The following is a 26,341-nucleotide window of genomic DNA, read 5'->3' as shown; positions in this document are numbered from 1 at the left end:
CAACCCTTGGATATGTCAAAAACCTATGGTACAGACAGCTCTAACATACACAGTCATAACAGATAGTTGTAGTCATAACAGAGAGCTGTAACATACACAGTCATAACAGAGAGCTGTAACACATGTCATAACAGAGAGCAGTAACGAACAGTCTTGACAGATAGCTGTAACATACACAGTCATCACAGATAGCTGTAACAAATACAGTCATAACAGATAGCTGTAACATAAACAGTCATAAGAGATAGCTGTAACACATACAATCATAACATATAGCTTTAACACAGACAGTCATAACAGACAGCTGTAATACATACAGTCATGACAGATAGTGGTAACAGATACCGTCATAACAGATAACTGTAACACATACAGTCATAACAGATAGCTTTGACACATACAGTCATAACACATAGCTGTAACACATACTGTCATAACAGATAGATGTAATAAATACAACCATGACAGATAGCTGTAGAACATAGAGTCATAACATATACCTGTAATAGATAGAGTCATGAAAGATAGCTGTAACAGAGAAAGTCATGACAGATAGCTGTAACACAGAGAGTCATAACAGATAGCTGTACGATCTAGTCATGACAGATAGGTATAAGATACAGTCATAAAATAGCTGTAACACATACAATCATAACATATAGTTTTAACACAGACAGTCATAACAGACAGCTGTGATACATACAGTCATGACAGATAGTGGTAACAGATACCGTCATAACAGATAACTGTAACACATACAGTCATAACAGATAGCTGTAACACATACAATCATGACAGATAGCTGCAACACATACAGTCATCACAGATAGCTGTACGATCTAGTCATAACAGATAGGTATAAGATACAGTCATAACATAGCTGTAACAGATAGAGTCATAACAGATAGCTGTAACACATACAGTCATAACAGATAGCTGTAACACATACAGTCATAACAGATAGCTATAACACATACAGTCATCACAGATAGCTGTAACACATACAGTCATCACAGATAGCTGTAACACATACAGTCATAACAGATACCTGTAATAGATAGAGTCATGATAGATAGCTGTGAGAGAGAAAGTCATGACAGATAGCTGTAACACAGAGAGTCATAACAGATAGCTGTACGATCTAGTCATAACAGATAGGTATAAGATACAGTCATAACATAGCTGTAACAGATAGAGTCATAACAGATAGCTGTAACACATACAGTCATAACAGATAGCTGTAACGCATACAGTCATAACAGATAGCTGTAACACATACAGTCATGACAGATAGCTGTAACACATACAGTCATCACAGATAGCTGTAACACATACAGTCATCACAGATAGCTGTAACACATACAGTCATAACAGATAGCTGTAACACATACAGTCATATCAGATAGATGTAATAAATACAACCAAGACAGATAGCTGTAGAACATAGAGTCATAACATATACCTGTAATAGATAGAGTCATTATAGATAGCTGTAACAGAGAAAGTCATGACAGATAGCTGTAACACAGAGAGTCATAACAGGTAGCTGTACGATCTAGTCATGACAGATAGGTATAAGATACAGTCATAACATAGCTGTAACACAGAGAGTCATAACAGATAGCTATAACACATACAGTCATCACAGATAGCTGTAACACATACAATCATGACAGATAGCTGCAACACATACAGTCATCACAGATAGCTGTACGATCTAGTCATAACAGATAGGTATAAGATACAGTCATAACATAGCTGTAACAGATAGAGTCATAACAGATAGCTGTAACACATACAGTCACAACAGATAGCTGTAACACATACAGTCATATCAGATAGATGTAATAAATACAACCATGACAGATAGCTGTAGAACATAGAGTCGAAACATATACCTGTAATAGATAGAGTCATGATAGATAGCTGTGAGAGAGAAAGTCATGACAGATAGCTGTAACACAGAGAGTCATAACAGATAGCTGTACGATCTAGTCATGACAGATAGGTATAAGATACAGTCATAACATAGCTGTAACAGATAGAGTCATAACAGATAGCTGTAACACATACAGTCATAACATATAGCTGTAACACATACAGTCATAACAGATAGCTGCAACACATACAGTCATCACAGATAGCCGTACGATCTAGTCATAACAGATAGGTATAAGATACAGTCATAACATAGCTGTAACAGATAGAGTCATAACAGATAGCTGTAACACATACAGTCATAACAGATAGCTGTAACACATACAGTCATAACAGATAGCTATAACACATACAGTCATCACAGATAGCTGTAACACATACAGTCATCACAGATAGCTGTAACACATACAGTCATATCAGATAGATGTAATAAATACAACCATGACAGATAGCTGTAGAACATAGAGTCATAACATATACCTGTAATAGATAGAGTCATGATAGATAGCTGTAACAGAGAAAGTCATGACAGATAGCTGTAACACAGAGAGTCATAACAGATAGCTGTACGATCTAGTCATGACAGATAGGTATAAGATACAGTCATAACATAGCTGTAACAGATAGAGTCATAACAGATAGCTGTAACACATACAGTCATAACAGATAGCTGTAACACATACAGTCATAACAGATAGCTGTAACACATACAGTCATGACAGATAGCTGCAACACATACACTCATCACAGATAGCTGTACGAGCTAGTCATAACAGATAGGTATAAGATACAGTCATAACATAGCTGTAACAGATAGAGTCATAACAGATAGCTGTAACACATACAGTCATAACAGATACCTGTAACACATACAGTCATAACATATAGCTATAACACATACAGTCATCACAGATAGCTGTAACACATACAGTCATCACAGATAGCTTTAACACATACAGTCATAACAGATAGCTGTAACACATACAGTCATAACAGATAGCTGTAACAAATACAGTCATCACAGATAGCTGTAACACATACAGTCATAACAGATATCTGTAACACATACAGTCATCACAGATAGCTGTAACACATACAGTCATAACAGATAGCTGTAACACATACAGTCACAACAGATAGCTGTAACACATACAGTCATAACAGGTTACGTTTCGATTCACAAATTGAAAACTTATGTTAAGCCAGAAATATGTACTTAAAAGAATAAAGTGTGAAACCAACAAACAACCAAAAAATGGTTTACAATCAGAGACAACTGTAACACATACAGTCATAACAGATAGCTGTAAAACAAACAGTCATAACATATAGCTGTAGCACAAACACTTATAACAGATAGCTGTAACACATGCAGTCATCAGAGATAGAATAACACATACAGTCATAACAGATAGTGGTAACAGATACCGTCATTTCAGATAGCTGTAACACATAGAGTCATAACAGATAGATGTAACACATAGAGTCATAACATATACCTGTAAGATGGAGTCATGACAGATAGTTGTAACAAATACAGCTATGACAGATAGTTGTTACACATAGAGTCATAACATATACCTGTAATAGATAGACTCATGACAGATAGTTTTAACAAATACAGCCATAACAGATAGCTGTAACACATAGAGTCATAACATATACCTGTAATAGATGGAGTCATGACAGGTAGTTGTAACAAATACAGCCATGACAGATAGCTGTAACAGATAGAGTCTTGATAGATAGGTGTCACACTTACAGTCATAACAGATAGCTATAACACATAGAGTCGTAACAGATAGCTATAACACATAGAGTCGTAACAGATAGCTATAACACATAGTCATAACATAAAGCTGTAACAGATAGAGTCATAACAGATAGATGTAACAGATACCGTCGTAACAGATAGCTATAACACATAGTCATAACATATAGCTGGTACACATAGAGTCATAACATATAGCTATATCACATACAGTCATAACAAATAGATACAACACTTACAGTCATGACAGATAACTGTAACAAATGCAGCCATAACAGATAGCTGTAACACATAGAGTCATAACAGATAGCTGTAACACATACTCATAACAGGTAACGTTTCGATTCCCAAATTGAAATCTTATGTTAAGCCAGAATTATGTGCTTAAAAGAATTAAGTGTGAAACCAACAAACAACCAACAAATGGTATACAATCAATAACTGTATTACAAAATTCACTAGGTCTATAAATCAATACAAATTACCGCACAGCAATTACAATGGTAGTACACAATAAAGCCGTAGTACAATATTCAGAGACGGGCCTAAGCAGGGATTCAGGGGTGATGAGTGCGCCTCACACGAAAGCTGGTCTTAATGTGATGAAATGTGTGAGAGAAACGTAAACACGCTCTTGTCTCCTTGTATCAGCCCAACTAGCAGTCTAGCAGTACCAGAACACTACAGAACATTCCACACAAGTCCATGATATTCCGTTTACGTTTACACATGACACTAGCATCTAAATAGAGTTACTTCTTCAAAACTGCCTACCTTAAACAGTACTACATTATTCACAACGTATCACTGTCCAAACACAATACAATGAAGGTAAGCCGAGAGAGAGTGAGACAGTTACCACCGGGCTTTGTTCAACAATAAAATGTACTACCATATAACATCAGATAGTTGTAACATATAGTCATAACATATAGCTGTAACATAAATAGTCATAAGAGATAGCTGTAACACATACAATCATAACGTATAGCTTTAACACAGACAGTCATAACAGACAGCTGTAATACATACAGTCATGACAGATAGTGGTAACAGATACCGTCATAACAGATAACTGTAACACATACAGTCATAACAGATAGCTTTGACACATACAGTCATAACACATAGCTGTAACACATACTGTCATAACAGATAGATGTAATAAATACAACCATGACAGATAGCTGTAGAACATAGAGTCATAACATATACCTGTAATAGATAGAGTCATGACAGATAGCTGTAACAAATACAGGCATAATACATGGCTGTAACACAGAGAGTCATAACATATACCTGTAATAGATAGAGTCATAATAGATAGCTGTAACAGAGAAAGTCATGACAGATAGCTGTAACAGACACCTTCAAAACAGGTAGGTGTAACACATACAGTCATAACGTATAGCTCTAAATAAACTAAGCGGCAAAAGAAAGTATAGGTTGGCAATTTGTAATTTTCCTAAAAACAGCGATAACTAGTGGAAAGTGGGTATTAGGAATATGACTGCCCAGGAACAGGTACCAAAAAACACCTCACCCGAACGCGCCACCTTTGACGGCGCTCGTGCAGTGACAAAAAAATGGTGAAACTGGTTTTCCGCCTATGGCATAAACTGCACGTGCATGTTAGCTGTATAAATGTGTATAATATCGCCATCAGTCCGGACTAGTACAAGCACAGATAATGTTCTGTGTGAACATTGCAACGCAATTGAAGATGAAATTCATGTTGTTTATGTCTGTAAACATTATAATGACAAGCGTAAACTGTATTACCTAAATTGTCAAATAAGCAGTATTATTCACTTAAAAGCCGATGTACTTTGTCAGATATGAATGTATTATTGCCATTTACCAAGTTCTTAAGACATCTTTTAAGAACGGTTACGCTTAATAAGTAATTTTGTTAATTTGAGTCTGTATATCTTCATGTGGTAACTCAAATTATGATGTAAAAAGTTTTGTACTTTAGATCACGTGGCCTTTAATGCAAATAAACCTGTCTGTCTGTCTATAGAAAGTTATTTACTTCTGTTTACAGAAACACAACTTCAGGTTACCCAGAAATAAGACAGTTTTTCGAATTCTTCTCGGTGTTACAGTCGTAATTTTGTTGGCAACCTTGATGTCAAAACAGTCGATGACTCCTGGAAAGACAAGAGAGGTCAAGAAGATCCATCTTGGGTCTATTGGTGCAATGCCCGGATCTGCCTTCATTTCAGATTCGTTGAATTCAACATCAAACTCCAGGTCAGGTTTCCCTCGTAATACCATACGTGTTGAGAAGAATACAACTAAACTGATACTGTGGTATTTGCGACCAAATTATATCGTACCCACCCATGAAGGAGAGTTACGTCCCTTGAAGAACTGTCCAGATTTGAACTGTCGGGAAACAACGGACGAAAACCTGATATCTCGAGCAGATGCAGTTGTATTTGATGTTCATTATAAAATCCGAGCTAACAATAAACCGATCAGATACCCAGAGCAGACATGGGTGTTTTACGCTCAAGAATCTCCAGTTTACGTCAGGTCAAGTGTGTACAGAATGGACATGTGGAAGTCTTCCTTTAACTGGACATGCACCTACAGACGAGATTCCGATGTATGGTTGCCGTACGGAATTTTCGGTAAAAACCCGAAACTGATCGCTAAGGACTACCGTAAAATAGCTGAGAGTAAAACTAAAATGGCCGGTTGGGTCGTGAGCCACTGCTCATGTCAGAGCAAGCGTGACGTGTTTGCCAAGCGACTGGTAGAGCAAGGTATTCAAGTAGATATATTTGGAGACTGTGGAAAGAAATGCGGGAACAGAAGTAAAGATGGAACAGAAACCTGCGAAGACTTGGCGTCCAGCAATTATTCATTTTATCTCTCATTTGAAAACTCTCTGTGTGACGATTACATTACAGAAAAGTTTTTCCACATGTATAACAAAGATGTGATTCTTATAGCACGAGGGGGGCGCCAGTTTTTAAAAAGTCTTCCGAAAGGAACGTTTATAAATACGGATGACTATACAAATGTGAAAGATCTGGCTGCATACTTGAAACGGCTACACGAAAATAAAAATGAATACATCAGCATTTTAAAAAGGAAGGATGAGTATATGACAGTAGATGAAACTTATACCTACAAACCTACTCCAACATTTATATACACACATACCCGGTATATATCAGAACCTGTGTGTGACATGTGCAGAAAATTATTAGACATTGACAATAATAGGAACACATATCCCGATATATACCAGTGGTATAACGAGAATACTTGTGTTGAACCAACTGACCTGTAGTTGTGTGCACGAGCTGAGGTTGAAATTTAAATATTGACTGTGATCTTTCAGGTGGTATGTCTTCTTACTTAAAATGCAAAATCACTGCTGCACTAAACCACTTCTCAACTCTACCTCTGCTCTAGGCATCAAACCGAAGGCATGTTTTCAGTTTCAAATCAAATCATCTCAATAAGGATATCATCAAAAATTCTGGCAATCCAGAAGTCTACAGTGAATGGTCTGCCAGACATACCATCAGAAGTCTACAGTGAATGGTCTGCCAGACATACCATCAGAAGTCTACAGTGAATGGTCTGCCAGACATACCATCAGAAGTCTACAGTGAATGGTCTGCCAGACATAACATCAGAAGTCTACAGTGAATGGTCTGCCGGACATACCATCAGAAGTCTACAGTAAATGGTCTGCCAGACATACCATCAGAAGTCTACAGTGAATGGTCTGCCAGACATACCATCAGAAGTCTACAGTGAATGGTCTGCCAGACATACCATCAGAAGTCTACAGTGAATGGTCTGCCAGACATACCATCAGAAGTCTACAGTGAATGGTCTGCCGGACATACCATCAGAAGTCTACAGTGAATGGTCTGCCAGACATACCATCAGAAGTCTACAGTGAATGGTCTGCCAGACATACCATCAGAAGTCTACAGTGAATGGTCTGCCAGACATACCATCAGAAGTCTACAGTGAATGGTCTGCCAGACATACCATCAGAAGTCTACAGTGAATGGTCTGCCAGACATACCATCAGAAGTCTACAGTGAATGGTCTGCCAGACATACCATCAGAAGTCTACAGTGAATGGTCTGCCAGACATACCATCAGAAGTCTACAGTGAATGGTCTGCCAGACATACCATCAGAAGTCTACAGTGAATGGTCTGCCAGACATACCATCAGAAGTCTACAGTGAATGGTCTGCCAGACACACCATCAGAAGTCTACAGTGAATGGTCTGCCGGACATACCATCAGAAGTCTACAGTGAATGGTCTGCCAGACATACCATCAGAAGTCTACAGTGAATGGTCTGCCAGGCATACCATCAGAAGTCTACAGTGAATGGTCTGCCAGACATACCATCAGAAGTCTACAGTGAATGGTCTGCCAGACATACCATCAGAAGTCTACAGTGAATGGTCTGCCAGACATACCATCAGAAGTCTACAGTGAATGGTCTGCCAGGCATACCATCAGAAGTCAACAGTGAATGGTCTGCCAGACATAACATCAGAAGTCTACAGTGAATGGTCTGCCAGACATACCATCAGAAGTCTACAGAGAATGGTCTGCCAGACATACCATCAGAAGTCTACAGTGAATGGTCTGCCAGACATACCATCAGAAGTCTACAGTGAATGGTCTGCCAGACATACCATCAGAAGTCAACAGTGAATGGTCTGCCAGACATACCATCAGAAGTCTACAGTGAATGGTCTGCCAGACATACCATCAGAAGTCTACAGTGAATGGTCTGCCAGACATACCATCAGAAGTCAACAGTGAATGGTCTGCCAGACATACCATCAGAAGTCTACAGTGAATGGTCTGCCAGACATACCATCAGAAGTCTACAGTGAATGGTCTGCCAGACATACCATCAGAAGTCTACAGTGAATGGTCTGCCAGACATACCATCAGAAGTCTACAGTGAATGGTCTGCCAGACATACCATCAGAAGTCTACAGTGAATGGTCTGCCAGACATACCATCAGAAGTCTACAGTGAATGGTCTGCCAGACATACCATCAGAAGTCTACAGTGAATGGTCTGCCAGACACACCATCAGAAGTCTACAGTGAATGGTCTGCCGGACATACCATCAGATGCAACTCTTCCACTTGGAACTGATGTTACACTGACCACAGAATTATGTGCATAGTACAGCGATTACAGCTATGAAACGACCTGGGCTTCTTCCGGAAAGACGTGTGGAAATATGAAAACATGTATTTCTCATAACAACATGTTGGTTCTAGACGATCACAAAACTGAAGCCATGACTATTACTCCGTCGTTCAGGATATAAAGATGCAGAAATGATCCCCTTGCTGTTGGTCAGTCAATAATATCTTTCTCTCCAACTGTGAAAATCATTCTGCACTCTTGCCTTACCATGGACGATCATGTGAACTACCTCTGCAAAACATGCTATTCCTATCTGCATAATATAGGTTCAGTCTTCCTTCTTCTAACTTAAGACGCCACTGGCACTCAATTAGGAGATAAACTTACTGTGTTTTGAAATTTGATGTAGTCCCGTTATAAAAATGTAGAAATAAGCGGTATCTGCTCTACAGTTGGATTACATCAAACTTCAAAACACAGCTAAACTAACATGTGTAAGACTTATTAGTTAGTTAGCAATTACCCCCAGTAAATAATACAAAATCAAAATAAATGCCTCTCCATCCCGAACATAGATGTGGCAGAACTTGACCTACATCGCCGTTAATCACACCTCACAATTGTCAATGCCTGACAATGGTGTTGTTTACATTCTCTTTGCCCCAAACAAGTTACACTCCCGATCTATGATGTGCTTCAACAGTAACCTCCAGTTTTCTTCTGGGAATGAGCCTGCTGGTACGATGTGATGTCCAATGGGACTGAACATGACTGAACAACCATTTTTTAGGCTGACAAGAGGAATCTGATTTGATCTGTCAATTTCAAGATTTCACGCATTCTACTCCAGCGTGTGAACGAAAATTAATGTTACAGTTGTGGCCCCAAAATAGTGGTTCATGTATAATTTTGTTAATTATTTGTGTTCTTAAATGAATATCGTCAAGTTTGATAAGTTGCTATGATCAAGTTCCCGTGCTGTGCCAGTGATGTCATGGCATTTTGGGCTTTCGAGGGGCAGAATGTTTTCTGATTGAATTTCAAATCCCCTCCTGCCAAATCAATACGGTATTGGTTGACAGAGGAAGCAATGAATATCGACCACAATAAGGCTTGTAAACAACATATTTATGGTCATGAATAAAGTTTCTTCAAACACTTTTTTATGATGTCATATTTTAGTCTCATTGTTTGTTAGTTGTTTCAATGAGGAAATTGCCTGTTCTGAGTCTGTTCACCGTCTAACATGTTCCTAACAGTTTCAAAGACATTTCATTTGTATGCAAAAGATATGGCTTCGTAAAGTCTTGTTATCTCATCATCGAATGAGTCGGGGTTACGGCCTATAGGATCATATCGTCGCCATAAACATCCGATATCAAACTACAGTATTTCCTCAATTAAAAGCTAGACAGTCTATTAATTCTGCGAGAGCCGTTGACTTGGTTTTCTAAGAGTTTATTTGTTTTTAACGCCGCACTCAGCAATATTCCAGCTATATGACGGCGCTCTTTAAATAATCTAATCTGGACCAGACAATTCAGTAATTTACATCATGAACATCGATCTACGGATAAGATGACATGCATCAACCAAGTCAGAGATCCTGACCAACCGATCACGTTTTTCGCCGGAGCTTTACAGGTAGCGTGTATTGCAGACATGGTATTAGAGATCCAGCGTGTAACGGAGGAAACATTGATACATTTGACAGTTCCTATCAGCTCAGGGCCCTTGCTACCTCTACACGCAGCCCAGACATCGAATGGGACTTCTCCCAAGAAGTGCTACTTAGTCGAACCTACCCAGAACGTTTCAGTGAATGTGAAGACTCCCCATAGAGGGCAAACACGCTAATGATACCAGTGTAAAATAATATTCCATAATAATATTTTAAGCTAAGACCAAGGTTTCCATCAAACCCATCAGGTTTCATGACTTCTATTACCAAGCAGCCGCGGTTTCCTAGCACCGATAAGATCCGTGTTGGAATAGATCTTCAGCAACCCATGCTTGTCGCAAGAGGCGACAAACGGATTCAGGTGGTCAGGCTCGCTGACTTGGTGGATGCGTGTCTTCGAACCATTTTTGCGAAAATCGATGCTCATGATGTCAATCACAGACCTCTGTTAAATGGCTGGTATATTGCGGAATGCGGCGTTAAACAACAAACGAAAAAACAACTTCAAAATGTAGGATTAGCCACCGGAATCAAGGCTGTATGTGGTCGAGATCTTGAGATACCTTTAAGGATAAAAGCAATTGGGGGTCATTGCGGAAAATCGCCATTTTGGAAAATGGCCGCCATTGTTGCCATAGGGAAAATCTGCGAGGGCCCTATAACTAAAGGTCTTGCTCTTACAGTGTGCCAAAGCTCATGCTTGTATCACCAAAGGCACAATTCATTCACATTCACTATTCATCTTCTTACGGTTGGAAGCATTTACGCATTAGCATTCGACACATTTAAGGATTGACAGTGGATTGTTTTCGGTTTTTCGATTCATACCTTAATGAACCGGTAAAAAACATATTTCGACAACGTAAACATGTGTTATCTACAATAGTTTAACCAAAAACAGTTATATATCAAAGCAGACAGAAATCATGAGATTAATATTTATTATAGGTGTAGGTTAAAAATGAAACCCCAAAAGACATGAAATTTGTGGAACCCAGGCGAGCGGAATATAACAGGCGGGCGAGCCTGCACGTTTGATGTTTCATTCCTTCTCGGTCTTCCGGCTCAAAGGGTAGTTGGGGCGGTCGGGTAGCCTAGTGGTTAAAGCGTTCGCTCATCACGCCGAAGACCCGGGTTCGATTCCCGACATGGGTACAATGTGTGAAGCCCATTTCTGGTTTCCCCCGTCGTGATATTGCTTGAATATTGCTAAAAGTGGGAGTGGCTTAATGTTTTACATTGATTGGGAAATGAATACAGTAACACGTGACCAATTCAGCTAAACATTATGCAGGAATTAAAATGAACACAACGGAAACTAATTTATTTCGCCTTATACAGATGGTATATTCTAGATTGTCTGCTTGCTTAAAGGCTTGTTAACTTTAACAATATAATGTGAGAATGTAAAGACAAATTTGCACTTTATATACTAGTATAGATTCGTGTGTTTGTATAAAGACGTGTGTATTATTACCTACGTCCATATGAAAGATCATACACAATAACTTGTGTTTCAGGCCAATAGTCAAAAATGAAACCAAATCCATCCGATTTTTACTGAGAAAACAATATGTAATATGCTGCTTTTTATTTACAACATTTTCCAGAACATGTATTTATTTTATAAATATTTATTATACATTTATTTTCTATGCTATTTTAAATGGGTTTAGCATCACATGCATGTGTTAATGAACGGCTAATCCCTATAAGACAGTATTGAAGCACAGACTCGAAGATTAAATTTGATATTTCATGGTTTGCAAGAAAAGAGGGGTGAAACGTGTGTCACGTGCCAAAGATGTCATGGACGTTACCCTTAACATCGAAGTTTAATCCATCAGCATAGAAAGAGCACATCGGCTGCACTCAAAATCTGGAAGTAGACTGATAATTGTCAAGTTCTAATTATAGATGGACAAAGCAGCCTTGGAAGCTGCCAGAAAGTTTTTGAAAGGGAATACAGAGTATAGCGTTTCAGAAGACTACACTCAGAGAATGAGGGGGTTTCGGCCAGTTTTTTCCCTTTATGATGAGTGCCAGGCAAGAGAAGGTCAGCTGCCTGTCTGAGTTACGATAAACTAGTAGTTGATGGTTCTGTTTTCGTTCTGGGAGACGACTACACACAAATCAGACAAGTGGGCAGCTTAGGAACTGGAGATGGGTTACAAAATCGCAGGCAAGATCATCAGCCAATCCTACTGAGACATCATCGACGTCTGCACCTGCTGCTGGGTCATCGTCAACTACGTCTACATCAGCTGGTAGTAATGGCAAATAGGATGGTGGTCGTGGCCTCAATGGCATTCATGAAAATAACACTGAATCTACACTTAACATATTGAATATATGATCCTGGAACATCCAAGGACTAAAATCCAAACTAGAATGTTGCCAAGATCTTGATATATTCTGTTTTGTTGACACAGTGTGTACAGATACTAGTTATGTAGTTACGAAAGTATTCAGTGACTATAATAATTATGTTTGTGATGTAAAACGTCATTCTGACCGTAAAAAGGTTATCAGGTGGAATTGCAGTTTGTATAAAAAACTGTTTGGCAGAATTCTCAGTGAGAGTGTACTCAATTTGGGATAATGCTGTCTTTTTCAGGATTGTGAATGCTGAAAGTCCAATACACATTTTTATTGCCTTTGTCTATATACTCCCCGAATCATCTCTATTCTAGGGGCGGTCGGGTAGCCTAGTGGTTAAAGTGTTCGCTCGTCACGCTGAAGACCCGGGTTCGATTCCCGACATGGGTACAATGTGTGGAGCCCATTTCTGGTGTCCCCCGCCGTGATATTGCTTGAATATTGTTAAAAGCGGCGTTAAACTATACTCACTCACTCACTCTATTCTACAATAACTGTGAGGAAATGGTATAGATAAATTAGAGAATCAGGCAGTACATAGTAAACACGAATATGATGAGTCCTGTAAATTCATCTTATACGGTGATTTCAATGCAAGAACTGGCTGTGACTGGGATTTTATACTTCATGATGTGAAGAATTTACCAAATGATCCACATTTTGTTAGCGATTCTTCTTCAGCTACACAAAGTGTTCGTGAAACAAATAACTATGGTAGAGCTTTACTGAACTTGTGTAACTTATCTGTTGGATATGCCTTGTGACTTCACATTTGTGTCACATACAGGATGCAGTACTGTATATTAATTTATTGTTTCGCAGTGATCTTTACCCAAATAAAATAAATAATTAACATATTATTATATATTCTACCAGTTGAAAACTTGCGGTCATATTTACAATATTTTCGGAATACCACAAGACAGACTATGTATAAAAAATATTCTCATTGATATTAGTTAAAAGCATTAACAAAGCCGTTGACAAATTATCCACAATTATGATCCATAGTGTTCTAAATGGAGGAGCTTATAATACAGCATCTAAGCAAACTAGAAGATCACAACCTCCTTGTTTGATTATGACTGTGTTCAATTCAAATCTGAGAATCATAGACTACGGGACAAGTTCAGAAAATGTAACTGTGCGCTAAATTTGCACATTGGGGATAACTGGGGTTCAACCCCACAATCATAGGTTTCTGGCATGCCCAGTGGACGCAACTCTGCACAGCAAATCGTGGCGCCTTAGGCGACTGGGCCACCCGTGCCCCCTGACCTTGAATGACCCTTCATGTCATGAGAAGCGACAGCATAGAAATGTTCCCATCTCAACAAACAAGGAAATGTCAAAGACGAATCACATATCACGCTAGCATTCCAACAAAACAAACTACAAGAATATAATGAAGAACATATTGTGAGTTAGTATCAATTGTACTTAAGGCCAAATGGCCATAATATTTGATAAACCTGTCCGTCCGTCTGTTGGCCATTACAATAGCCCTGCAGCTTCCAACTGAATTTCTTGGCAAGGAAAAAGAGAGCTTTGGCCAGTGGGGTCCTCTAAAGAAAGGAATGATGACCAGAAAAATGAGAGCTGCTTCCATGTTGTGTAAGAGTGATGGAGCACAATTGTGGTCGACGCAGTTAGAGGCAGCCCACAAATTTACCTTTCAACATCTATATGTTTAATGCTATACAAAATAATGATTTTAGAAACTGGAAATTGAATGCTGACAATCTGCACCCTGTGCAACGAGATGATGAAACAACAGATTTTCTGCTAAGGAAATACTTTTTTTTCAGCATATTCATATGGATCAGGCCTGTGTAGTTACCCTTATTATGGACGGGGTACAACCAAACATTGAGGACATTGGTTTGATGCACGTCCCCATACCCTGGGTGATTTTGGATCCAGAAGCCAACTTAACAAAACAGCCTCCTGAAGGGGTCTGCTGTCGTGTTTATGGAGCATGTCAAATTGTGATGATACTAGGTATTCACGAAAAGGTGTGCATATCCCGCTCCACCGGTGGCACCCGTCACATATGGAATAAGTCAAGATAAGGAATTGCATTGGACATCATTTTGGTCACTGATGCTTCAAATTTGGAAATGTCTACCATACAACTTTTAACAGTTTTACCGGGGCATTGAATGTTGTAATCATGATCAAACAACTTCTGAGCAAGAGTCACATGATGCTCTTTAAAATCTATACTCAACAACAACAGTTCCTGTGACACCAATATTTTAGTGTACAAGTAAAGTTTGGTTTTCAATATTGTAGTACATGTATGGAATCAAGTCATAAAAACGCAACTGCTACAGAAAAGCATGCATTCCATGCAAAAGTTGACTTTTATGCAAGTCCTATGCATTTCACAACCCAAGAAAGGGTATAAAAACATGTGCGTTAACAGGATTCCATATGCATTGTTTAACATCGTGCTGACAACCACTCAGAAAAACAACAAAATTACGCAATTATTCAACATTACGAAATGCCACGCCTGTCCGAAAATGAGCGTCTGCGAGCCATTGGTATGCTTGAAGCAGGATCGAGTCAACGTGATGTTGCAAGACAATTTAACGTCCACGGAAACACCATTTGGTGTTTATGGTAACGTTGGCAACAGACGAATTCAGTCAGAGAACATCTTCCGAGTGGCAGGCCACGCGTAACCAATAATTGACAAGACAACTGGATTCGAACAACACACCTACGAAATCGATTCCAGCCAGCAACAGTGACTGCAAGAAGCATCCCTGGCCTTCGACGAATATCTTCACAAACCGTACGCTGCAACCTCAGATGTGCAGGGATTGTCGCCAGAAGACCCGCCAGACGTCCCATTTTGACAGGAAATCACCGTCAAGCACGTCTACGTCTACAGTGGTGCAGACAGCGTCTACGCTGGACGGCCATGCAGTGGGGACAAGTTCTATTCACTGACGAGTCTCGTTTTCACCTCAGCCACAGCGATGGACGGATTCGAGTGTACCGACGTCGAGGTGAACGTTACGTCAATCATTGTTTCATTGAAGAAGACGGGGGCGGAGATGCTGCCAAGGATTTGTTAAAGAAACAAGCAATATGGCAAATATATACACAAAGAAAATAAATTAAGCACACCCCTATTTCTGAACCATGACAAATGGCAAAAATCATGGCATGGGATGACTGACCACAGGAGCTGGGCGATACCAATGTCATCGGATAGAACAAACATTTGACAACAAATAAAGAAGGTATTGGTGAGTTGTGATTGAAATTTACTGACAAAAACATCATGGTAACACAGGTACTGTTTTTGACCTTAGACAATACTTAAAAAAAGTATGGCGCTGCAGGATTAAGTAAACGAGTTACATTTGACGTTTCATGTGATAATGTTTCTTAAGTCTCTACTTGAAATGACACATGAAACAGATCAGTAGCGGGTATAACCGCCACGTGCCCGGTTGATGCAGTCCACCCTACGTCTCAAGCCTTTAGTCAGACGTTGGTCAACAACAACCACTCCTGATGCAATGCTGCTTCCAATTGCCGTAAGTCTTGTACGGGAGGATCTCGTGTCTGTATGTGCTGCCCCAGAATATCCCAAACATGTTCAAGGGGGTTCAAATCTTTTCTCATTGCTGGCCAGGGTAGAGTCGTTATTGCATTGGCCCTCATGTAATCCACGACTGAATGTGAACGATGAGGCCTGGCGTTGTACTGAGGTCGAGTAGCAGGAGTGTGGTTGTCAAAATGAGGAACTACTACTGGCCCCAAAACGTTTGGGATGTACTGAGCCCCTGTTAAGTTGCCCCTTATGATAACCAAATCCAGCCTGCAATCATGAGAGATACACCCAAAACCATTACCGAGCATCCGATGTAAGCAACAGTCAGTTTAATGTTCCTGGGGGTGTAGGCCGTGTTCCAGTGCCTCCAAACTCCGTTCTTTCATCAGTGACATGGAGCGGAATACTTTCGTCTGACCAATGGATCCGTCTCCAAGTTCTCAGGTTCGAGTTATGTTGCGCATTACACCATGCTAAACGAGCAGCTTTTTGGTCATCTCTCAACAAGGGATGCTTTATGACTCGTATAGGACTCAGTCCTGCTGCTTTCAGCCGGTTCCTGACGGTTCTGGTGCTGAAACGATGATTGGGCAACCAAAGCTGTTTCAGACGAGTACTTGTTAAAAAGGGTTCTCGGCGTATGAGAGGAAGAAGGTCCCTGTCTTCGCGATGTTTCATCACAGGAGGTCTTCCGAAAATGGGATGGTCCTGTACATCACCGGTCTGAGAATGTTTCTCGACTAAACGGCTTACGGCAGTATGATGATACCCCAAATTACAAATTACATTCCTGCATTATGCATGCCGATTATTTGTCATCTTTGGCGTGTGCTTTCTTTGTGCATACTTACCAGCCCCGCGTCATATACCAAGGAAAGAGATTGATATTTTTACAACGAATGAAGTTCATCAGGCTGACCTCTTGTTTCTTCCTCATGATAAGGTAAGACGCAAAACATTTAAATACGCTTTAACCGTAGTAGATGTAGCTGGTCGGTAAACAGAGGCTGAACCATTCACCTCAAAAGGTTCAACAAAAGTAGCTAATGCACTGGGCCGCATATATAAATAAACACCGACCTCAACAATGGCCTAAGTTGTTTCAAATAAATCCTGGTCGCGAGTTTTTGGGATCAGTAACTAAACTATTAACAAAGCACGATGTTGCAATCAGGCGTGTCAAAAAAGAGGCCCACCATAGCCAAGCTATTGTTGAAAGATTTAACCGGGCATTAGCAAAAGTTTGTTTGGATATCAGGATGGGATTGAAATGAAATCAAATCGATTAAGATCAGCGGAAACTGTGACACGGTTATCAGCTGTTGTATCAGCACTGAGTAATGAAGTTACAAGATTTATAGCAGTCTTATAGGGCTCCATCCAAGGTCTTTGATCAAACTTAAGAACTTTGTGTATTTTCTTTAGTTTCATGCCTAATGATAGATATAACTGGAGATTTCTATAACTGGACTATATATTTTGTCATATACATCAAATTTGGTACAAGCTTTTCTGTTATTAGTCCAGCGGATTATGTCATATTATAAAAAAAATCGTGCACTTTGTGGTAGAAGCATGAAATTTGGCATCAATATACATCATACCAATACGGTCAAATTTAGATATAGTGCCATCGTTTAATTGACCTTTGGTGACCTTGGCGGCCATCTTGAAAAATGGCCGACAATCTGACAAATATCTGTTAATATCTTGATAACTAAGATAGCTGGAGCCATTATATTGGTGTGTAAATAAATGTGTTTTATCTCCAAGAAAGTTGAAAACATCGTTGAGTGTATTAACCCTTGATAACTGGGAATATTCCTGATAATATGGCATCAGCGCATATGGCGGGCGACTCTCCTACCAGTCACTGTAGAAGTATAACCCATCCAAGATAAGCATATTGGAAGTGTTCGTTAAATTGTCTCTGCTGTTGTCTTGGTGCGCACAATAAGGGTTAAAAATACCTAATACTCATATCTCAAGACAAATGAGCTTTCCATTGCAATTTATTGGTTACATGTACATGTCCTAGCAACATCCATCACACTTGCACAGTGCAGTACAGCTTAATGCTGCTTTCACGCACTTGCAGTTTGCCCGACAACCTTTTGTGCAGCCACATCACAGTAGTTCTCTGCACACTTTGCTGGCCTGTGGGAGGCTGCCCCACATGACTTCCCATGTTCCTCCATCGGTTCTTGTCCAACCCCATCCTTCTGGTCGTGGTATGTCAACCACTGGTCTAAGAGCCTGGCTCCAACAATGCCCAGCCTGGTAAGCTGCTCTTCTCACATGCTGTAGAAGGGCAGATTGTGTTGGTGGAATGTTGTTCACATCTCTTCCTTTGTGTGCATGACACTTCAAGCAGGTTTTGTCATATAGTAGAACAAAAAATCTCTCTACAGTGTCCATAGTCGTATCGACATCTCTCAACTGTGGCTTGTTCATTAGTGCAGCAAACTCTGCAGTGACCTCAGGGTACATGTTCCAGGTATCCCACACTGTTTTCTTTCCCCTTCCAAAGATGCAGGAGACAGTGTCGCATCCTGTCAAGGCATGGAACATGGGAAGTGCGAGTCTCTTGTCTGGTCCAATTGCTAAAGCGGTGTCATGTACATGAATCAGCCGGAAGTGTTTGCCTGTGACAAAGGCCACCCACAAAGCGGTTAGTAGCATTCTTAGCTGTGCAAACACATGTACAGCAAGCAAAACAACATCACTGTCCACTGTATGGATGAGAACTTTCTTGTACTGTTTAGCTGCATCAGCGACATGGACCATACTTCGGCTGTCTGCTTCCTCATGTGTGCAGGGGCGGTCGGGTAGCCTAGTGGTTAAAGCGTTCGCTCGTCACGCCGAAGACCCGGGTTCGATTCCCGACATGGGTACAATGTGTGAAGCCCATTTCTGGTGACTCCCGTCGTGATATTGCTTGAATATTGCTAAAAGCGGCGTTAAACCATACTCACTCACTCACTCACTCATGTGTGCAAGGTGCTAGTCCTTCTGTTGTTCTAGCCAGGTGACAGACAACATCCTCGAGCAGTGTGCTAATGACTTGCTTGTCGGTTTGGATAGTGATAGCTTCTGTGCTGAGCAACACAAATAGTTCTTTCTTATTGTCAGAAAGTTTCAAGAAGTCTCACCCGTTTTTTGGATTGGATTGTTTGGTTGTACTCGACGGCGCACTCCTTTACCTCTCTTGTCTCGTGTTTGTTCTTTCAAAGAGTCTGACCTATATTCATCCCACACAATATCTATTCATTGGCACTTATGGTATGGTAGAAAGACATGCTGGGAATACTCTTTGAAAGTCTTTGTAGAACCTGGCTTCAACATGTGAACTATTGCTGGTCCATCTATCACTACAACCTCTGTTGCTGTATTTATCTCATCTTGGTCCAGCAAAACATCTTCCAGGCATTGAACTATGTCAGATTTAGTACCAAGCCTGAGTTTTCTCCTGTCTGAAAGTGATGGTGGGCATACCTGATTCTCATGAGAAAAGAAATCATGAAGATTCCCATCATGCACTTGACAAGCGACATAGAGTCTTGAAAAGAGATGTCTGTAACATTTCAGCGCTGAAACAAATTCCTGAGCTTTAGTTTACTGTCGTGTCACTGGTGTACTAAAGAGAAAAAGTTTGTTCTTTTTTATTTTGGTCGTCTATAGGTTTTGAACTTTCTACAAGCCGCTGTTTCACAAATGTGTTGTATTGTTCACATCCAAGCTTTTCAAGCTTATACACGTTGTCATTAACAGATTTATCAGCAATGTCCTGTGTATCAAGTACAAAAAGGTCGCAACTAGTTTCAAGGAATGGATTACCATACTCTTCAATAACAGATTTCAGTGAAGTGACATCCCCAATGAAAGCCTTTTGCACACCTGGACGTTGTTCATGATGGCGCATGTCAGGTTTCTTCTGTGCATCATCCAATGACACTTCAAAGTGCCATCTCAGGTCCACTGACCATCCATCTCTGGAGAGCAGCCGGATTCTCAGTCAGCCCAACAGCTCCACCATCATCTTTTACCACAGCATTATTTTGCTCCTGTGCTTGATCAATAATAATTCTTGAGTAGGCATGAGTTGTCTTGTTCACTGTGAACTGTCCATATAAGAACTGAGCATGGACATCGGAGTGCAGCTTTGACAAGGTCACCATGTCTCAGAGGTGGACTGATATCCATCGTGGTTATGAACTCCCCGCAGGGGTAGCACTTGTTTGATGATTGATGTTATCCACAGCAGATGTTGTAAACACGCCAATTTTCAAGTCTGGTGGACAAACTGTGTTCAATCGTTCATAACATTTACAAGTCTTGGTGCCAATATCAGTTGAAATCTCAAGAACTCGGTTATAGGACACTGACAGTCCTAGGACAAAGGGTTTTTCAAACAGTTCATGCTTGTGTCTTGTTGTGAAGGAGGATCCCAAAATACACGGGCAAAGGAGGCTCCAGAGACTTGTTGTGGCGTATTGGTTGCATTTCCTTTGGATTGTGTCTTGTAGCGTTAAAAAGTAGTAACCAACACATGCTGAGTAGTGCTTCGTTCTCTGGTACAACCGACTGTTCCGTAATACTCGCTCCATACAGAACCATGGCCACAAGAGTGAGTAAAGCATAAGGAACCACTTCAACTTGACAGCCTTTGGAAAATTTGCCATCAAACGATGTTGATGCATTGAACATTTCATTCCGCACGATTCTTGCTGCCTGAGAAAGTACAAATGCATTGTCATCAACATCAATGTCAATGGCCTTCCGCAAAGCTGTACCAACATCATCGTTGGATAGGCCTGCAACTCAGGAAAATTAGCCAGAATGCGATGTTTCAGCCTTGTAGACTGTATTCATGGAGCTTCCACTCAAAGTTGTGAAAGTCTGTCACTGTACAGCTGAACTAAATTGGAGAGTTTAAGTACAGGTGATGTGTTCAGTGATTCTCTGTCAGTAAGTGCATCTTCATCAAATCAAAAGTTCTGCAAATGCTCTGGCATAAATGGCCTCTGTCTTTTTACCCTCACTGTTCTCGTTTTGTTCTGATGTTTTAAGTCTGGCTGCTTTATTATGCCGGGCGATCAAACACTTAGAGTGGTACTTTGCCTCACTAGCCTATAGACGATACTTTTGCTAAGATACGATCATCAGATAGCTTTGTTGCACATCTTCGAACTCTCTCACTGATCATTTTGGTCAATGCTTCATGCAGTGGATCAGATGTACTAGACGGTTCCTCACAGAATAAACACACATTATCCATGGATATTTTGGCAGCTGCAATCTCCCAGGGATATTAAGCTGGGGCCAGCTACTTTGGATATTTAGCTTGTGCAATCTCACACGGATATGTAGCAGGCGCAATCTCACGGGGGATTTTAAGCAGGTGCAATCTCACAGGGATTTTTAGCAGATGGTATCTCTCAGGGATATTAAGCAGGCGCCATCTCGCTGGGATATTTAACAGGTGGAATTTACCAGGGACATTGAGCAGATGTAATCTCAAAGGGATATTTAACAGGTGCAATCTCACAGGGATATTTAGCGGGTGCAATCTAACGGGGATGTTTAGCAGGAGCAATCTCACACGGATATGTAGCAGGCGCAATCTCACGGGAGATATTAAGCAGGTGCAATCTCACAGGGATTTTTAGCAGATGGTATCTCTCAGGGATATTAAGCAGGCGCCATCTCGCTGGGATATTTCACAGGTGGAATTTACCAGGGACATTGAGCAGATGTAATCTCACAGGGATATTTAGAGGGTGCAATCTCACAGGGATATGTAAGAAGTTCAATCTCACAGGAATATTTAACAGGTGCAATCGCACAGGGATATTTAACAGGTGCAATCTCACAGGGATATTTAGCGGGTGCAATATCACAGGGATATTTAACAGGTGCAATCTCACAGGGATATTTAGCGGGTGCAATCTCACAGGGTTATTTAACAGGTGCATTCTCACAGGGATATTTTACAGGTGCAGTCTCACAGGGACATTTAACAGGTGCAATCTCACAGGGATATTTAGAAGGTGCAATCTCACAGGGATATTTAACAGATGCAATCTCAAAGGGATGTTTAGCAGGTGCAATCTCACGGGGATGTTTAGCAGGTGCAATCTCACCGGGATATTTAACAGGTGCAATCTCACAGGGATATGTAGCGGGTGCAATCTCACAGGGATGTTTAGCGGGTGCAATCTCACAGGGATGTGTAGCAGGTGCAATCTCACGGAGATGTTTAACACGCACCACCTCATGGGGGATATTTAGCGGGTGCAATCTCACAGGGATATTTAACAGGTGCAATCTCACAGGGATATTTAACAGGTGCAACCTCACAGGGATATTTAGCGGGTGCAATCTCACAGGGATATTTAACAGGTGCATTATCACAGGGATATTTAGCGGGTGCAATCTCACAGGAATATTTAACAGGTGCAATCTCACAGGGATATTTAACAGGTGCAATCTCACAGGGATATTTAGGAGGTGCAATCTCACAGGGATATTTAACAGATGCAATCTCACAGGGATGTTAAACAGCTGCAATCTCACAGGGATATGTAGCGGGTGCAATCTCACAGGGATGTTTAACACGCACCACCTCACAGGGATATTTAACAGGTGCAATCTCACAGGGATATTTAGCGGGTGCAATCTCACAGGGATGTTTAGCGGGTGCAATCTCACAGGGATATTTAGCGGGTGCAATCTCAAAGGGATATTTAACAGGTGCAATCTCACAGGGATATTTAACAGGTGCAATCTCACAGGGATATTTAGCGGGTGCAATTTCACAGGGATATTTAGCGGGTGCAATATCACAGGGATATTTAACAGGTGCAATCTCACAGGGATATTTAACAGGTGCATTCTCACAGGGATATTAAGCGGGTGCAATCTCACAGGAATATTTAACAGGTGCAATCTCATAGGGATATTTAACAGGTGCAATCTCACAGGGATATTTAGCAGGTGCCATCTCACAGGGATATTTAACAGATGCAATCTCACAGGGATATTTAGCGGGTGCAATCTCAAAGGGATATTTAACAGGTGCAATCTCACAGGGATATTTAACAGGTGCAATCTTACAGGGATATTTAGCGGGTGCAATTTCACAGGGATATTTAGCGGGTGCAATATCACAGGGATATTTAGCGGGTGCAATCTCACAGGGATATTTAACAGGTGCATTCTCACAGGGATATTAAGCGGGTGCAATCTCACAGGAATATTTAACAGGTGCAATCTCATAGGGATATTTAACAGGTGCAATCTCACAGGGATATTTAGCAGGTGCCATCTCACAGGGATATTTAACAGATGCAATCTCACAGGGATGTTTAGCAGGTGCAATCTCACGGGGATGTTTAGCAGGTGCAATCTCACAGGGATATTTATCAGGTGCAATCTGACAGGGATATGTAGCGGGTGCAATCTCACAGGGATGTTTAGCAGGTGCAATCTCACAGGGATATTTAGCGGGTGCAATCTCAAAGGGATATTTAGCGGGTGCATTTTCACAGGGATATTTAGCGGGTGCAATCTCACAGGGATATTTAGTAGGTGATATCCCTGATGGATATTTAGCAGGCGCCATCTCCCGGGGTTATTTAGCAGGTGGAATCTACCAGGGATATTTAGCATTCGCCATCTCATATGTTGTATTTAGCACCTTACATCTACTAGGGATCTAACAGGGATATTTAGCAGGTGGAATCTTACTGGGACGATTAGTATGCGCCATCTCACAGGGATAGGTAAGAAGTTCAATCTCACGGGGATGTTTAGCAGGTGCAATCTCAGAGATATTAAACAGGTGCAATCTCACAGAGATATTTAGCAGGTGCAATCTCACAGAGATATTTGGCAGGTGAAAGCTCACAGGGATATTTATCAGGTGCAATCTCTCAGGTAAATTTAGCAGATGGAATCTCACTGGGATGATTAACATGCGCCATCTCACAGGGATATTTAACAGGTGCAATCTGACAGGGGTGTTGAACAGGTGCAATTTCGCAGGGATATTTAACAGGTGCACTCTACCAGGGATATTTAGCATGTACCATCTTACAGGGATACTTAGCAGGTGCAATCTCCCAGGGATATATATCACTTGCCATCTCACATGGATATTTAGCAGGTGCATTCTACCAGGCGCCATCTCATATTTCCATTTAGTACTAACTACTAAATGACTTTATCGCGCGTATCCAAACCATGGGCTAATTACGTCTGTAACCCAATCACCCCTCGTAACTCAATCACCCCGGGTCACCACTCGGCACCGTGCCCGGGGAATAATCCCGCGCAAGCATCATCCCGCCCTTTGTTAGTCCGTCATTCGCGAACAGCCCTTCCCCAAGTACACACGTGTGTCACTGTATCTAATCGCTTTCGCTTTGTACGTTTCCTTTGTACCCAGTCGCGACCGTTTCGCCGATTACGCTTTGAATACCATCTATTCCAACACTCGCCGTATCGCATTTACACAATTGCGACCGTTTCGCCGAATACCATATATTTCAGCACTCGCCGTATCGCATTTATTCCGTTCTACTCCCGAACTTCACCCTCGGGACAATTTTACGCTTGTGGAATACCATCTTACCACCTCGACCTTTCGTGATGCCTCCCAAGAGAAGAGCAGCCGTCAACCACAAGCTTGTGAGGGGAGCCAAGCAGGCCAGGACAACCAGAAGACAAACCCCCGGAGTACACATTGTACAGGAGGCAACAGCTGATGGTGAGTCTGCCAATTACGGAAATATCGAAGGTGGCAACAGAATTAACGTACAATCGGCGCAGCTTGTAAATGCTGCGCAGGCTGCTAACTCGGCTACCCAGGTAAACGAGCAACTGGAAAAAATACTCCAGTTGCTGGAACATTCAGCGCCCGGCCCGGTTAGCGCAAACCAACAGGTAAGGCTTGGTTTTAGTTCTCCCGCCATTTCGCCCAACATAGGGAGAATCCCCGATGCTCACAACGAGGCCGACGGTGACGCGGCTTGGCCAGCCAATCACATCGCAGGATACGGGGATTCCCTTTCCTTCCGTGCGGACGGAATAGACGCGCACGTCAAACAACAGGTGAGGGAAAAAATCTGGCGTGGCGAGTATGTCGACCTCGGCACAATCCTACCAAACACCGAGGGAAGTCACGAGGACGGTACGATTACCATGGCGTACGACTCCTCAGGTAAGGTAATTTTTAAACCAATAAAGCAGCAACCAAAGCGCCTGTCCCTGGCAAGCTCGACTTCAGCTTTCCACATTTTCATGTGTATATATGTTAGTAGGCACTCCGAGGTCCGCACAACCCAGGGGTTGCTGTCCTACATGGAAACCATAAGAACGGCGGCACTTCGATTCGGGGGGGATGCCTGGTCAACCTACGACCAACAATTCCGACACAGAATGTCAAGGGACCCCTCACGACGCTGGGACAACATCGACGGGGAGTTGTGGCTGAAGTACATGGTAACACAGCCGGTACTACAACCAGAATCAGGCGGACGGGGCGCAATGACACGCGTACAGGGGGACATCGCCAGTCAGGTATGCTGGGATTTCGATAAATTTGGCTGTAGCAGGGTCAACTGTAAGTACACTCACAAATGCGGTAAGTGTTGCAAACATTCCCACAGCTCTAGGACCTACTTTCGAGGGAATGGGGTCCAACCGACCCCATACAAACCCAATCAGCCTTTTTCCTAACAGAAAACCAGCCGTCAAGGCAGGTAAATTCAATGGCCCCTTCCCCCGTGGATCTCAATGAAATGGCACCCTGGTTACGCCAATATGCTAGGGTCA

The 26,341-nt window shown here is 41.4% G+C and overlaps 2 protein-coding genes across 2 annotated transcripts; both read left to right on the top strand.

Moving 5' to 3' along the window:
• The first annotated feature begins 5,890 nt into the window (after positions 1 to 5,890).
• On the top strand, positions 5,891 to 10,022 carry LOC125374006 (alpha-(1,3)-fucosyltransferase fut-6-like). Its single transcript, XM_048384683.1, has one exon. It carries the CDS (start codon positions 5,913 to 5,915, stop codon positions 7,014 to 7,016), a length of 1,104 nt encoding a protein of 367 aa, XP_048240640.1. The 5' UTR covers positions 5,891 to 5,912; the 3' UTR covers positions 7,017 to 10,022.
• A 15,033-nt stretch (positions 10,023 to 25,055) lies between these two features.
• LOC125374047 lies at positions 25,056 to 26,096 on the top strand. The gene is made up of 2 exons (XM_048384755.1): positions 25,056 to 25,727; positions 25,825 to 26,096. Exons 1-2 carry the CDS (start codon positions 25,157 to 25,159, stop codon positions 25,878 to 25,880), a joined length of 627 nt encoding a protein of 208 aa, XP_048240712.1. The 5' UTR covers positions 25,056 to 25,156; the 3' UTR covers positions 25,881 to 26,096.
• The last annotated feature ends 245 nt before the right edge of the window (positions 26,097 to 26,341 follow it).

Source organism: Haliotis rufescens, unplaced genomic scaffold (assembly GCF_023055435.1).
Source record: "Haliotis rufescens isolate VD_foot unplaced genomic scaffold, xgHalRufe1.0.p SCAF_50, whole genome shotgun sequence".
In the NCBI taxonomy this organism is placed as follows: Eukaryota; Metazoa; Mollusca; class Gastropoda; order Lepetellida; family Haliotidae; genus Haliotis; species Haliotis rufescens.
The sequence above is the reverse complement of the archived record's forward strand: the minus strand, read 5'-3'. Positions and strand labels throughout refer to the sequence as shown.

Coding starts and splice junctions, on each gene's coding strand:
- LOC125374006 (XM_048384683.1), top strand. CDS start 5,913: ATGCCCGGATCTGCCTTCATTTCAGATTCGTTGAATTCAACATCAAAC.
- LOC125374047 (XM_048384755.1), top strand. CDS start 25,157: ATGCCTCCCAAGAGAAGAGCAGCCGTCAACCACAAGCTTGTGAGGGGA. Junction 25,728..25,824: donor CATGGCGTACGACTCCTCAG/GTAAGGTAATTT, acceptor TATATATGTTAG/TAGGCACTCCGAGGTCCGCA.